General features: G+C 42.8%; 1 protein-coding gene across 1 annotated transcript in view; it reads left to right on the forward strand.

Moving 5' to 3' along the window:
- imp3 (IMP U3 small nucleolar ribonucleoprotein 3) overlaps positions 1–10,482 on the forward strand; it is a 225,590-nt gene extending 215,108 nt beyond the window's left edge. Inside the window, exons 6-7 of the mRNA XM_073063684.1 lie at positions 7,058–7,130; positions 10,226–10,482. Of these exons, the coding sequence (XP_072919785.1) occupies positions 7,058–7,130; positions 10,226–10,252 (100 nt within the window). The 3' untranslated portion in view covers positions 10,253–10,482. The remainder of the gene's footprint in view (positions 1–7,057; positions 7,131–10,225) is intronic.
- Positions 10,483–15,783: the final 5,301 nt, after the last annotated feature.

The raw sequence follows: 15,783 nt of genomic DNA on the forward strand, positions 1-15,783 counted from the left end.
GCTTCTCCCCCTTCTCCTGATGCATGTTCAGAAACCGCACCAGGAGCTCCCTTGGGCTTCCAGTCGGGCCAAAAGCATTGTCCAGTGCTTGCAGATAATTGGCAGCTGTCGTTATGGGATAATTTAACCTGACAGTTCTGACAATGTCAGCCCATTCAAACTTTTAACCAATCTCTGTCACTTTTCATCATCCAAGCACTGCCACTCATCTATCAACTCAGAGGTCTGCTCTGCCCAAGCCTCATACTGCTCCTCCCCTTTAGGGGTGGGCGTTATTCCAGAGAATAGGCGGAGCCTGCCATAGCTGGGACTTTGGCTCTGATCTTTCCATTTATTCGCCAGAGACATAAGGGTGGATACTCCTCAGAATTCTCACTCTTCACCAGGGGACGTGGACTAATTAGACATCCCAAATCCGACCACTCTTTCCCTTCACTCCTCAGAAATGATAGAACCCTGTCTTTGAAATCTCCACCCCCAGCTACCTCAGCGCTGGTCTATATCAAAATGAGAGCTGCGCCCACCATTTTATCAAACCTCTGCTCACAATCGCAACTATGACAGTACTTAACAGTGGAATTAACAATTCACCCGGAGTACATATATCTGCCCCAGGGTAATCACGCAGCATCCAACGGAATCAATCCTGAATGTAGCCCCCACAATTGTAACACTCGTTTTGCCTAGCGGCTTAATATATGGGGTGATAACCCCCCCGCCTGGCCAAACTTAAATCTCATTTGGGTGGATGCTGTGCGATGTGTCCCCTGTTACAAATCAGTACTCCAAAATAACAAACAGTACACAATATGCAATTAAACGATTAAGCTTTATAACTCTTACTTTGACTATATGGTTAGTAGAGAAACAAAACATAAAAGAAAAGGGGCCCAAATCTTATTAAACAGTCTGTGCACAAAGTTGGAGCTCACTCAGTAGTCCTTCCACCATCGGTATCCTCCGAGCGTCACCGACCTTTGCACCCCCGCTCTGAGTCCACCCTGTCCAACAGTCTACCAAATCTCTCCATTTGCGACTTCTCCCCCCCCCTCTCTCTCCCCTCCTCTCTCTCCCCTCTCTCTCTCCCCTCTCTCTCTCCCCTCTCTCTCCCCTCTCTCTCCCCCTCCCCCTCTCTGCCCCCTCCCCCTCTCTGCCCCCTCCCCCTCTCTGCCCCCTCCCCCTCTCTCCCCCTCCCCCTCTCTCTCCCCCCTCCTCTCTCTCCCCCCCTCCCCTCTCTCCCCCTCCCCCTCTCTCTCTCCTCCCTCCTCTCTCTCTCCTCCTCCTCCCGCCCCCCCTGTGAAATCAACTGCTTCCAGAATCACAAGACAGGACAACAAAATCCCAATTGGCTAACATGCATCCACAGTCCTGTTACCTCCAGCCATAACCCAAACATTGCTGCTACAGAGAAACCGTTACTTCAGCAGTGAACATTACAAAAAACCATTACATTAGCTGTGAACCCTTACTGTACGTTACATTTGAACACAAACTTAATGTCTTTTTTTAATATGTTGAATGTTTTTCATTATGCTATTTTTGTCACTCTCAACATTTGTGATGTTTGATTAGTAAGGGTGTGAACAATATCTTTGTTCCACCGTTATATGTCATTATCTCTGAGCTGTTCTTTTAAGTGAGTAATTCAGTCTTCTGGTATTTAGTTGTTAACGATCACACTGTTTATACCCTATGCTTTAATATCGGAAATTGCCTCAAGAGAATTTTGCTGTCAGGAGGAAGATCATGTGATGAGCAGCTTATACTGTACATGGGAGCATTAGATCAAAGTGGGGCATAAAAGACAGCTTCCAAGAGGAGAGAATACCAGGGCTTATTCAAATTAGGAAAGGTAATTGAGCCTGGATAAAAAGCTCCTCGCTGTTGGTCTATAGTTCTTGATAAAATGATGGAGGGAGAGAGCTGAGAAAAGAAAACTGGTATTGAGGTGGAACATGTACATGGAGAGTACAGAGGTAAAGTGAACCACGGAGCAAATGGAAAACAGTGGCCAGAGGTACAAAATGGATGCACCAGTGGGACTGAAAAGAGGCAGATGCAAATGCAGCTTGTAAAATGACGTATATATTTGTATAGAGATTTAGCACAGATTCCAGTCCAATGAGCCACCAGTTTAACCCTAGCCAAATAAAAGGACCATTTACGATGACCAATGGACCTATTAACTGGAGCACCTGCAGGAAATCTATGTGCTTATGTACAAACTTCTTACAGAGGGTGCCAGAACTGAACTCTGAACTCCAACACTCCGAGCTGTAATAGCATTGTGCTAACGCTTGTAAAGAGATGTAGGTGGCTTGCTCAGAGGGCAGTGAAGAATTCCACTCTTCAGGTGATGAAGACAGAGACTCTCAATGTGGTGAGGGAGAGAAATAGATATTTCCAGGAATGGTTTCAAGTTTTCAGCAGTCAAAAATTGTGTAAGGGGAGGGCATTAATGTGTCTCCTGCTGCTTTTATTTGGCACCTGCTTTGTTCTGTATGGATAGGTTGAGGGTGGTCATTTAAAACCAAGGAAACTTCTACTCTGAGGTGTTGAATCTTTGCAATTCTCCTTGAAGGTTTTGGAGGCTAGATTGTTGGAAGAATTTAAAGAGGAGTTAGATGGTTTCTTTGACAGAGCAATGAAGAAAATGAACTGACACAGAAGAGGAGCTGAGGCCTGAACCAGATCATCATTGGTCTGTTGAATCATGAGGAAGGCTTGAGGACCTGCATGTCCTGTGCCTGTTTTCCTGTATCCTTATGTAGACCACTGCTCACCCTAGCTCTGGGCAAGTGGGCTCTAGAAATTAGCAGAGCACAAGTTTTGTAGGGTGGGATATTTCTGCATTTCCCACTTGAAGGTGAGTTTGTAGAACATTGGAAGACACTGCTCAGCTGCCCTCTTGGCTGCAGTTATCTACGGCCTTGAAATAACAGTTAGGAGCCAGGGTTCATGGAGTGTGCTTGATGCGATTCCATCTATCCACTTTTTTCACTCACCAACTCTACCCCGTTTGCTCATCTGATTCGTGTTCTAATCTGCCCTTCCCCTCTCTCACCTAGGTGGTTCCCATTATTTCTTCTTTTACGTATCAGAGTTCTGCACTGGTTACTCTGCTTATCTACTTCCAGCAGCTGTCTCTCCCTTCATCCGCCCATCCTCCCTCCTGCCCCCATCTTTTTTTAAAATCTGCTTCCATCTATTTACCATCTCTCACTCGCAACTCTGTCCCTCATCTTCTTTGACATAGCCTCGATTTCACCACTCCCTCTCTCCACTCACAGTCCTGATGCACGGTTTTGACCTATAATGTTATCAGTTCTTCTTCCCACACCCCCACCCCCACCACCACTCCACAGATGTTGCTTGACCCTCTTGAGTTCCTCCAGCAGATTGCTCCAGATTCCAGCATCTGATCCCAGTCTCTTGAATCTCCATTAATCTCACAGAATTTATTTTTGCATCTTAAACTGACAGTAGTTAATACACTTGGAAGATTAATTGGGGATCATCTTGTTTTGTGACATTACTGCATTCTGGGAGAGCAGTAATACATCTTCTTCAATCTCTATGAACAATCCCTTCACATGGAATAGCTGAAATAAACTGGATAGTGAATTAAAAAGTTTTTTTAAAAAAGCAAACAAATTCAATTAGCTCAGACATTTAAATCTAAATGAACAATTCAAAATCAAACCCACAATGCTTTTAGGGTAAATGCTTTCAGTTGCTAAGCTCAGCTCAAAAAAGTTAATTATCAAGTAGTTTATCTTTTGCACCTGTTCGTTGAATGGATTTGTTCCTTCTCCAGTCTAATGTGACATGTTCAGCAGCAGACTCCTCATATTGTGTGTACGGGGAACTGCTGCTTCTCTATGCTCCATTAACAAATTTCTAAAAATCCAACACAAAGGTGCTTGAGGAAGTAATCTGCAAAGAGTGGCTACCAATTGCATAATTAATCCCAGATTTGCCTAGAGAAGTGTTTGCAGTACCCAGACGTCTCCAGTGCTTCCCTGCAAGACTCAAGCCACGATTTTGAATGTCAGAATGTCAGTGAATGGCAGTGCAATGGGCTTTATTCTAAGAGATGTGCTTCCTCCTAGTGGCAGAGAATGAGTCCATCGGCAGCTTTAGTAGTGCAAGACCATTTTCTGTTCTGGTTATTTACCATATCCTGTGTGGAGAAGGTGGTGCATACTTTGGATGTGGAATGGGCTTGTTTCAGCATTTTCTAGGTGCAGGTAGACCCTGCCAGAAGAATGCTAGGCAAAGAACTTAATATTGCTTGTTGGAAACAGCTATCTATATACAAACTAAGAAAATTATGTTAATTGTCCTAACACCCATCATCATATGTCAGGCCATTTTTTAGACACGTGTTGCTCTTTTCCCTTGCTCTGTGATTTAAATGTTTGACAGTTTCAGCCCTGCCCAGAAGAAAATAGGATCAACTCTCTAAAAAGGAATTCTTAGAGATTTCTGTGTACTGCATTTTTGCAGAAAGAACGGTGGTAGAACAATGAGTATTAATTATTTCTCAGTGAGAGAGGCAGCAGCTTTAGGATCTCCGTTGTTGTTTGTGGGTTTCCTGAAGTGGTTGATGATGAATTTGACCTGACTGGACAGGCTGTACTGCAACAGAGCTCAGCAATGGAGTGAAAACTTATTCTAATTGTCTGGTATTTAGAAGTAAATATAACAGTTCTGCATGAGGTATGAGAAGGTATAAAGAGTACTTTCTTGTTGAAGGAAAAGATTTTAGTGGAAGAGCAGCTTTCAGTCTTAAGTAGCTTGTTAAATTGCTTCCATACTATTAATTTATTGTTGTTGAGTAGCTCGCTGAGCTGGCTTGTTTGCTTGCAGACGTTTCATTACCCAGCTTGGCAAAATCATCAGTGCAACTTGGAATGAAATGTTGGTGATCTACATTGTTCATCTTTTATTTGTCCTGTGATTAGTCCATTTGTGTGTGGGTACATGCGCCATTTCTATTGGTTACCAATTATGTAATCCGCGATTGGTTCGTTAAAATACGATTAGGTGATAATTGTTGTCTGGGCTGAGTTAGTTGACTGTTAAGTAGGATTAATGTCATCCTCATTGATAGATAGATAGCTAGATAGATACTTTATTCATCCCCATGGGGAAATTCAACATTTTTTCCAATGACCCATACACTTGTTGTAGCAAAACTAATTACATACAATACTTAACTCAGTAAAAATATGATATGCATCTAAATCACTCTCTCAAAAAGCATTAATAATAGCTTTTAAAAAGTTCTTAAGTAGTTTACTTAAATACATTAAATACAATCAACCCCGGCACTTTAACATATCTTACTCCTGGCGGTTGAATTGTAAAGCCTAATGGCATTGGGGAGTATTGACCTCTTCATCCTGTCTGAGGAGCATTGCATCGATAGCAACCTGTCGCTGAAACTGCTTCTCTGTCTCTGGATGGTGCTATGTAGAGGATGTTCAGAGTTTTCCATAATTGACCGTAGCCTACTCAGCTCCCTTCGCTCAGCTACCGATGTTATACTCTCCAGTACTTTGCCCACGACAGAGCCCGCCTTCCTTACCAGCTTATTAAGACGTGAGGCGTCCCTCTTCCTAATGCTGCCTCCCCAACACGCCACCACAAAGAAGAGGGCGCTCTCCACAACTGACCTATAGAACATCTTCAGCATCTCACTACAGACATTGAATGACGCCAACCTTCTAAGGAAGTACAGTCGACTCTGTGCCTTCCTGCACAAGGCATCTGTGTTGGCAGTCCAGTCTAGCTTCTCGTCTAACTGTACTCCCAGATACTTGTAGGTCTTAACCTGCTCCACACATTCTCCATTAATGATCACTGGCTCCATATGAGGCCTAGATCTCCTAAAGTCCACCACCATCTCCTTGGTCTTGGTGATATTGAGACGCAGGTAGTTTGAGTTGCACCATATCACAAAGTCCTGTATCAGTTTCCTATACTCCTCCTCCTGTCCATTCCTGACACACCCCACTATGGCCGTGTCGTCAGCGAACTTCTGCACATGGCAGGACTCCGAGTTATATTGGAAGTCTGATGTGTACAGGGTGAACAGGACCGGAGAGAGCACGGTCCCCTGCGGCGCTCCTGTGCTGCTGACCACCGTGTCAGACCTACAGTCTCCCAACCGCACATACTGAGGTCTATCTGTCAAGTAGTCCACTATCCAATCCACCATGTGAGAGTCTACTCCCATCTCCGTTAGTTTGTGCCTTAAGATCTTGGGCTGGATGGTGTTAAAGGCACTAGAGAAGTCCAGGAATGTAATCCTCACAGCACCACTGACCCCATCTAGGTGAGAGAGGGATTTGTGCAACAAATACGTGATAGCATCCTCCACTCCCACCTTCTCCTTATACGCAAACTGAAGAGGATTGACTATTAATTTAACTATTAATTTAAATTCTTTTCAACATCATCCCAAATTTGTGTAAATAATTTCACGTGTTAAAGATTCCTCGTATTATCAGGAGTAAGTTTCCCCCCACCCCCCACAAGTTTTAGAATTTATAAGTTCTGTTGTTTTCTCCTTGAGTGATTGAACTCGAAACAGTTTGGGGGAACATCTGTTTTATTGAAGTCCATGTTGGGAAGAGGACTGCTGAAGGTGAACATGGGTTTATTATTGATGTTAGTGGCAAGTTATTTCAGCTTGTTGTTTACCCCTAAAGTAAAATTCTACTCCGCGACCCTAAAAAAAAAGTCCTGGATGATCATCCGTATCTTGAGAATAAAGTCGGACATGGACATAATATGTCTTTGCCTGGACACTTGGATGCTAACTGTCACAGACGAGAAGCATGAGTTCGTGCAAAGCCAGTGCTGTTAAGATCTGGACATGTAAAGGGTTGGTTTGTGAGCAGATATTCAGTACTGCTATTGTGAAAGCACATTGCATAGATACACAGCAAGGTAAAAGTGGAAATTCTGAGATTTACCAACATTAGATGATAATTCAAATACTTTTTAAACTATCTTAATGTGCCTATTATATTTGTTGAATTTTCAGAAATATGGAAGACTTCATAACTTGGGTGGACTCTTCAAAGATCAAACAACATGTAATGGAGTATAATGAAGAGGTAAGAATTACAGTAACAATTCCCTCAAATCTATTGCTTTTCCGATAGAATTGAACCCACCAGTCAGCAAGTTATGTCTAACATAGTCTTCTAATCGATTTTGGTATTCTGTTTCACTCTGTTTGAAGCCAGCATACTTCATCATCTGATGTGTACTCTACGTTTAAGTGCTATGTTAAATTTTATTAATTACCAGAAGCATTGGGATAACTGACTGGCCAGCTGAATGTGATTTGGATAGGAGGCTACAGAAGAGCTTTGCTTGTATAGATCAAAGGTATAACATGTGACAGTGATCTACTTTTGCTTACAAGACCCAAGAGGGTTATGGGGAGGACCCCTGAAAAGACGTAGAGCGGCACTGCACAGGACAGACTCCAATTTAAACTCCCCATTTTCCTACATGTCATCTATATCCCTCTATTCCCTGCCTAAATTTGGCTTGAATGTTATCTGCTTCCATGATCTCCCTTGGCATTGCACTGCAGGCACATACCACTCACTCACTGTGTCTAAAACGATATTGGCCTCCTTAATCTTCTTTATGCTTTCCCTTCTCGTCCTAAACCTATACCCTCTTGTCCTTCACATTTCCATTCAGGATGAAATGACTCTCTGCCTTATCCATATTCCTCAGAATTTTATATACCTTCATCAGGCCACCCTTCATTCTCTGATGCTCTAGGACAGGGGTTTCCAACCTGGGGTCCATGGATCGGTTAATGTTAGAAGTCCATGGCATAAAAAATATTGGGAACCCCTGCTCTAGAGGAAACAATAATCCAATGTTCTGCTGAACCTCTTCTGTAGCCTCTCTGTGATGCCTTCACATTTTTCTTATAAGACCATAAGACAGCAGAATTAGGCCATTCAGCCCATCAAGTCCATTGTGCTTTTTCATTGCTGATCCTGGATCCATTCAACTGCATACACCTGCCCTCTCACTATATCACTTGAAGCCCTGACCAATCAGGAATCTATCGGCTTCTGCTTTGAATGCATCCACTGCCGTCTGTGGCAGAGTGTTCCACAGATTCAGTACTCTCTGGCTAAAAGAATTCCTCCGTACCTCTGTTCTAAAAGGTTGTCCCTCAATTCTGAGGCTGTGCCTTCTAGTTCTGGAAAGCCCCACCAGAGGAAACATCCTCTCCACATCAACTTTATCTAGTCCTTTCAACATTTGGTAGGTTTCAGTAAGATCCCCATGCATTCTTCTAAATTCCAGAGAGTACAGACCCAAAGTTGCCAAACGGTCCTGATACATTAACTCCTTCATTCCCAGAATAATCCTTGTGAACCTACTCTGAACTCTCTCCAATGACAATACATTCTATCTGAGATAAGAGGCCTAAAACTGTTGACAATACTCCAAGTGTGGCCTGACTACTGTCTTATAAAAGCACAGCATTATCTCCTCCTTCCTTTTATATTCTATTCTCCAACATTGCATTTGGCTTCTTTACCACAGACTCAACCTGTAAATTAATCTTCTGGGAGCCTTGCATGAGGACTCCTTTGCACCTCTGATGTTTGAATTTTCTCCTATTTAGATAATAGTCTGCACTATTGTTCCTTTTACCAAAATGCATTATCATACATTTCCCAAAACTGTATTCCATCTGCCACTTTTTTGCCCACTCTTCCAATTTGTCTGTCCTGCTGCAATCACATTGTCTCCTCAGCACTACCTAGCCCTCCACCATTCTTTGTATCATCCACAAACTTTGCCACAGGGTCATCAATTCCATTATCTAAATCATTGACAAGCAATGTGAAAAGTAGCAGTCCCAATACTGACCTCCGAGGAACACCACTGGCAGCCAACCAGAACAGGCCCCCTTTATTCCCACTCGCTGTTTTTTGCCTGTCAGCCATTCCTCTATCCATGCCTGTATACTTACTGTAACACCATAGGATTTTATCTTGTTAAGTAGCCATATGTGAGGCACCTTATGAAATACCTTCTGAAAATCAAAGTTAATGACATCCACTGCCTCTCCTTTGTCCAGCCTGCTTGTTACTCCCTCAAAGAATTCTAACAGATTTGTCAGGCAAGATTTCCCTTTATAGAAACCATGCTTACTTAACTTATTTTATCATTAGTCTCCAAGTACCCTGAAACTTTTTCCTTAATAATGAACTCCAACACTTTTCCAACCTCTGAAGTTATAATTACTCCTCATTTGTCTTTGTCCCTTTTTAAAGAGTGGAGTGACGTTTGGAATTTTTGACCATGCCACAATCATGTGATTCTTGAGAGATCATGCCCAATGTATCCTTAATTTCTTCAGCCACCTCATTCAGGACTCTGGGATGTAGTCCATCTGGTCCAGGTGACTTATCCACCTTAAGACATTTCAGTTTGTCTAGCACTTTTTCCTTTGTAATAGCAATGGCACTCACTCCTGCTCCCTGACATTCAGGGACCTCAGGCACATCACTAGGGTCTTCCACAGTGAAGATCGATGCAAAGTACTTATTTAGTTCATCTGCTGTTTCTTTGTCCCCCATTACTTCCTCACCAGCATCATTTTCCAGTAGTCCAATATGATCTTTCACTTCCCTTTTATTCTTTTTTTAACTGAAAAAACTTTTAGTATTCTGTGTTATATTATTGGCCGATTTACCCTCATATTTAATCTTTTCCCTTCTTGTAGCCTTGTTAGTTGCATTTTGTTAGATTTTAAAAGCTTCCCAATCATCCAACTTCCTACTCACTTTTACTACCTTATTTTCCCTCTCCTTGGCTTTTAAAAGGTCCTTAACTTCCCTTGTCAGCTACGGTTGCCTAGCCCTCAATTTGAGAACAACTTCTGTGGGACATATCCTGCACCTTGTGAACTTCATTAGAAACTTCAGGCACCTCTGTTCTGCCGTCATCCCCGCCAGTATCCCCCTCCAATCCATCTGGTCACACTCAAAGCAGTAGTCTGACATCCTTTGAACTTGAAACACTCCTCTTATTCTAAAATATTAAATGTTAAGTTGAGCTAGAATATATTTTAAATTGATATTTTACATAGGATTTATTAATTGTTGATCAATGCAGTGTGGAAAGATGATTATTACTTTTCCTTTTTGTTTCTCCTCTCCAGAGAGATGACTTTGACCTGGTTGTCTAGCTGAACTTCCTTTGCCCTGACTTCCCTCTGCATTACTTTAAGAGAAGTGAATCCAGCCCTCGTGACACAACCTGTTCCAGTTGCTACCATTGATAAGAGCTAGTGACAGGAGCTTGTTATCATGAACTGTTGGCTAATTCTGTTGTACACCTCCCACAATAAGTGTTTGTTTCATCGTTAAAATATTCTGGGCATTTAATATATTTTATTAAACTATTCTGACTTAAAAATTATCTTCTCATTAATGAGTTAATTGCAGTAAACAAGTTTATAGTGGTGGATTTATTTGCATGAGAACAGATTCATCTGATCATGGAATGGATCCTGGAAGACTAAGCTGTTCCTAAAATAACCATTCCCTGATTGAATGGTATGGAGTCTTAATATAATTTGACCATTACCTACATGCTGGTCCCATGCAGATACTTCTGTTTTTTGACAGTGACAGTAGGTACACTATGAACATTTTTTATCTTCAACATGAGAATGTCTGTGGATGCTGGAAACACAAAACAGCGCGCACAAAATGCTGGAGGAGTTTGACAGCTCCGGCAGCATCTATGGAAATGAATAGACAGTTGGCTTCTCGGGCCCAGGCCTCTCTTCAGAACCTGTGGGCTTTATCTTCTGTGTATTAGTCTGGTATGGTTCTGATAGCTTGAAATAAATAACATGTGAAGGCTAGATGTTCCCCAAAACTCTGTTTTAATATACTCCCCTATAAAACATCATCATCATCAGGCCAGGCCAGCCTGCCTTATGAGGCAGAAAATTCTGTTTGAAGTGCATGTGCCCAGCTAATGAGACAAGGCTAAGTGGATGCCATGGAGCGTAACTGCAATTATGTCTGTTATTTTCTCTTTTAGAAATTTGTCAAAATGTAAATTAAATTTTTTTTTTAAATATCCGTAAAATAGCCAATTGTCTGTGGTAACAAGGCAGTTTCTAGAGTAGGTTATGTGGTCGGCATAACTTTGTGGGCTGAAGGACCTGTAATGTGCTGTAGATGTCTATGTTCTGTTGCAACTCCCCCCCCACCCACTCTACATTTAAGTAAATGGTTGTCTGTTCATCACTGCTGTGAACTCAGGGCAAAAATCTCAGTCTTCCCCTTAATAATGTTACAGATTGGATATACAACATATGCAATTGTAATATAACAGTCATCGTACATTGTCCTCTATTTTTCTAATCTCCATGTACCTATTGAAGAGTCTCTTAAAAAACTCTATTGTATCTCCCTCTACCACCATTGCTGGTAGTGCATTCCATGCACCCACCACTCAGTTTTAAACTTGCCCTTTCTACCTTCTTCCAAGCACCTTAAAACTATGTCCCATTGTGTTAGCCATTTCAGCCCTGGGAAAAAGCCTCTGGCTATTCACCCAATTAATACCTCTCATCACCTTATACACCTCTATCAGGTTACCTCACCTCTCATTCTCTGTTGCTGTAAGGAGAAAAGGCCAAGTTCACTCAAGGTATTCTCATAAGGTACATTCTCCAATCCAGGCAACATCCTTGTAAATCTCCTCTGCACTCTCTCTATGGTATCCACATCCTTCTGGTAAGGTGACCAGAACTGAAAATACTCAAAAGTAGGGTCTAACTAAGGGCTTGTATAGCTATAACATTAACTCACAGCACTTGAACTCAATCCCACGCTTGATGAATACCAACACACCTTATGCCTTCTTAACAACACTGTCAACCTGTGCAGTAGCTTTAAGTGTCCTATGGACATGGACCCCAAGATCTCTCTGATCCTCCACAATGCCAAGCGTGTTACTATTAATGTTATATTGTCTTCAAATGTGACTTGCCAAAATAGACCACTTCACATTTATCCGGGTTGATCTATCTGCCAGTTCTGCATCCTATCGATATACTACTGTAACCTTGACGACCCTTCAGACTATACACAGCATCCCCAACTTTTGTGTCATCAGGAAATTTACTAAGCCACCCTTCTACTTCCTCATCCAGGTAATTTATAAAAATCACAAGGAAGAGGGTGTCCCAGAACAGATCCCTGAAGAGCACCACTGGTCACTGACCTCCATACAGAATATGAACCATCCACAACCACCTTTTGACTTCTGTGTGCCTTCTCTGGATCCACAAAGCAAGGTCTCCTAGTAGAGCTATTGCCCCCTTCTTGTTTCTGACTCAGTGGACAATCCCTCCATAACTTCCTCCTTTTCTGCAGCCATGATAATATTCCCTGATTAGCAACACCACTTCCCTCCCTTTCCTTTCTGAACCATCTAAAGCCCAGCACACTCAGCAGCCATTCTTTCCCCTGAGACATCCTAGTCTCTGTAATGGCCACAGCATCATGGATTGATCCTCTTCTAATTCATCTGCCTTGTTTATGATACTTCTCGCATTAAAATAGACACATCTCAAACCATCTGGCTGAGTGCATCTTTGCTCTATCATCTGCTTATCCCTCATCACAAATTCCTTACAAGGGCCAACCGCCCCACCCTCTACTTCTTCACTTTGGTTCCCACTCCCCAACAGCATCAGCAAACCTCCCAGGATATTGGTTCCCCTCCACTTGTACAGGTCACCCCTTCCCCAGAAAAGGTTCCAATGATGCAAGAACTTGACACCCTGACCCCTGCACCATCTCCTCAGCCACTCATTTGTCTGTAGTCTTCCTGTTCTGACCTTCCCTAACCCATTGCACTGGGAGTAATCCAGAGATTACCTTCTTGGAGGTCCTGCTCTTCAGCCTCCTTTCTAACTGCCTCAACTTACCATGCAGGACCTCTACCCCTTTCTTGTCTATGTCATTGGTATCAACATGTATCATGACCTCTGGCTGCTCACCCTCTCCTCAAGAATATTCTACAACTGCTCAGAGACATCCTGGACCCTAGTCCCGGGAGACAACACACTATCCTTTGCTGCCACAGAATCTATCTGTTTCTCCCCCTGCCCCCAAGCTATCGAGTCCCTATGACTATTGCTCTGCCTGACTTCACCCTACCCTTCTGAGGCTCAGAGCCGACCACAGTGCTATTGGTCTGGCTGCTGCCGTCTTGCCCAGTTAGTTCATTCTCCCACAGCAGTATCCAAAGGAGTCTACCTGTAGCTGAGGGGAGTGGCCACAGGGGACCCTGCACTGACTTTCCCCCCTTTACCTCTCTTGGTGTTCACCCACCTACTCCCTGAATTCTGCATTCTGGGTGTAACCGCCTGCTCAAAAGTCTTATCTATCAAATGCTCTTCCTCCCGGATGATCCTTAGTTCATCCAGCTCCAGCTCCAGCTCCTTAATGTGGACTTTAAGGAACTGGAGTTGGCTGCACATCCCCCAGGTGTAGTCATCAGGGAGACCAGCAGGTTCCATGAATTCCCACATCCTACAGGAGGAGCACTGCAATCAGCAATAATGAAAGGAAAAACCTATCCTTCTTACCTGTTTGGCCTCAGCCTCTTCTCGTCAGTTCCCATACTGACTCTAGCCCGCACCCTGATGGCCGCTTCGCTAGACCCTATCTCTATTTCATGGTTTAAAAAATAAGACCCCCCCCCCCCACACGCAGGGAGGAAGAACTCATTGCATTTGGTGGTCCTTCGCCTGCCTTCTGATGCCTCTGACGGTTCCCGCACCTGTGCACTGGCTAACCTTTTATAAGAGGAAACCCCACACAGGGAGAAAGAGCTCACCGTGTTTGGTGGTACTCTGCCTGCCTTCTGCTGCTGTCGATACCTCTGACGGTTCCCGTGCGCACTGGCTACTGTTTTCTAAAGAAAAAACCCTCACAAGGAGAAAGATCTCACCAGGTTTGGTGATGCTCCACCTGTAAACTGTTAGCCATGTTATCCTGCATTTCAAGTCACTCAACAAGGATTTTATTCACCATAAATTGTTTGGGTTATAAAACATATTACATAAAGTGTTTTTTTTCTGAATTACAATACGTATTCTGATTGTTGGTTCTTTGGACCAGACAGTTTCATGCGCAGCAGGGTTGAACTGGAGCAGTTCTAACGCCAGCTGGTGCCAGATTAGCTTTCACTTCAAAGAAACCTTATGGCAGATGTTAAGTAGGACTTGAACTTTTTATTTGAAGATGGACTTTAATTTATTAAAGCTTGCATTCTAAGGTTGGTCTGGTTGTTGTTAGTATCAAAAGATGTCTTGGGGTCTGGTAAAGGGTCACTGGGAGAGTTGTGTTTAAATCTGTGGTACTAGACCGGTACTAGTTTATTGGGTATTAAAGCAGATGAGCTCATATCTGCTGGTACCTCAAGCCCTTCTGCGTGTTTGTTTTGATTAAATAAAAAAAAGAATGGTTTGTTTAAAAATGCACTTGACCATAAAATTTGGTTTTATCCAGATTTGAATAGCTGTCTGCCCAGTTGAAACACTAATTACCAAACCTCCTAAAGGTGCAATGTTTAACAATGGGGTAGGTGTTGTGAGGTTTGCTGTTTGTAGCTGCTGATCACAGTGCATGAAGCTTTGTGTTTTGAATTGACTATTGTGGTCATTCTCATTGGTATGGGTTAACACATCTGGCATTTAACTCAAAGCAGTTTAGCTGCTGAGTTTAAGGAGCATTCTACTTTGATGTATAGTAATGAAAGCAACAAACTCCCAGTGCCTGTATATCAAGGATGTGGCATTTGGACAATTACGTGTGTAGAAACTAATCAACATTAGCAAAAATTTAAGCAAGAGAGACTAGATGGAAAGCTCTTCTAAAGCACTCTGTAGGTATGAATGATTAAATAGGCACCTACTAAGATTTAATTATTTTAAATGAGCCACACTGCCCTTCAACCCACCTACTTAACATTACCCTAATCAATGGACAATTTAGAATGAACAATTAACCATCTAACCAGTACATCTTTGGACTGTGGGTGGAAACCAGAGCACCTGGAAGAAACCCATGTGGTTGATGGGGAGAATGTACAAACTGCTTACAGATGGCATGGGAATTGGAGCCTGAATTCCGGAATGCTGTAACAGCATCAGGTTAACTGCTTTGCAACCATGGCACCAGTTATATGGCTGTAAGACTACAAAGCTGTTTTTAAAAACAAAGGGTAGAGCGTATCAGACACCCTGGTGTGGAAGTTGACATTGTCAAATTAGTTATCAAGATCTGAACCTGTCCACTTAATATTAAACATGGCAGAAAGCATTAAAAGTTTAGATCCATTGGTGAACAGTGGACGGGGTAGTGAGGAGTTACTGTGACTGGAATGGAGCCCTTACAGGAAGCAGGAGTCAACTGAAACTATGAAATGGATAACAACTTGAGTAAAGGGAAATGGTCAGCGATGGGCAATGTGAAAATGAGAGTAGGAGTTTGTGTAATATGAAGCACCAACACAGCTCCCAGTGCGCGGGGTCTTGTGAATCTAAAATGTGTGTTGATGGTAGGTCAAGCAACAAACAATCTGTTGGAGGTATTGAGTGGGTTGAGCAGCAACTGTGGGGGACGCAAGATGTTTTGATACAACCCTACATCAGGTCTGGATGGAGGGTCATTGGCTTGAAACATC

Source organism: Hemitrygon akajei, chromosome 12, assembly GCF_048418815.1.
Source record: "Hemitrygon akajei chromosome 12, sHemAka1.3, whole genome shotgun sequence".
NCBI classification, from domain to species: Eukaryota; Metazoa; Chordata; class Chondrichthyes; order Myliobatiformes; family Dasyatidae; genus Hemitrygon; species Hemitrygon akajei.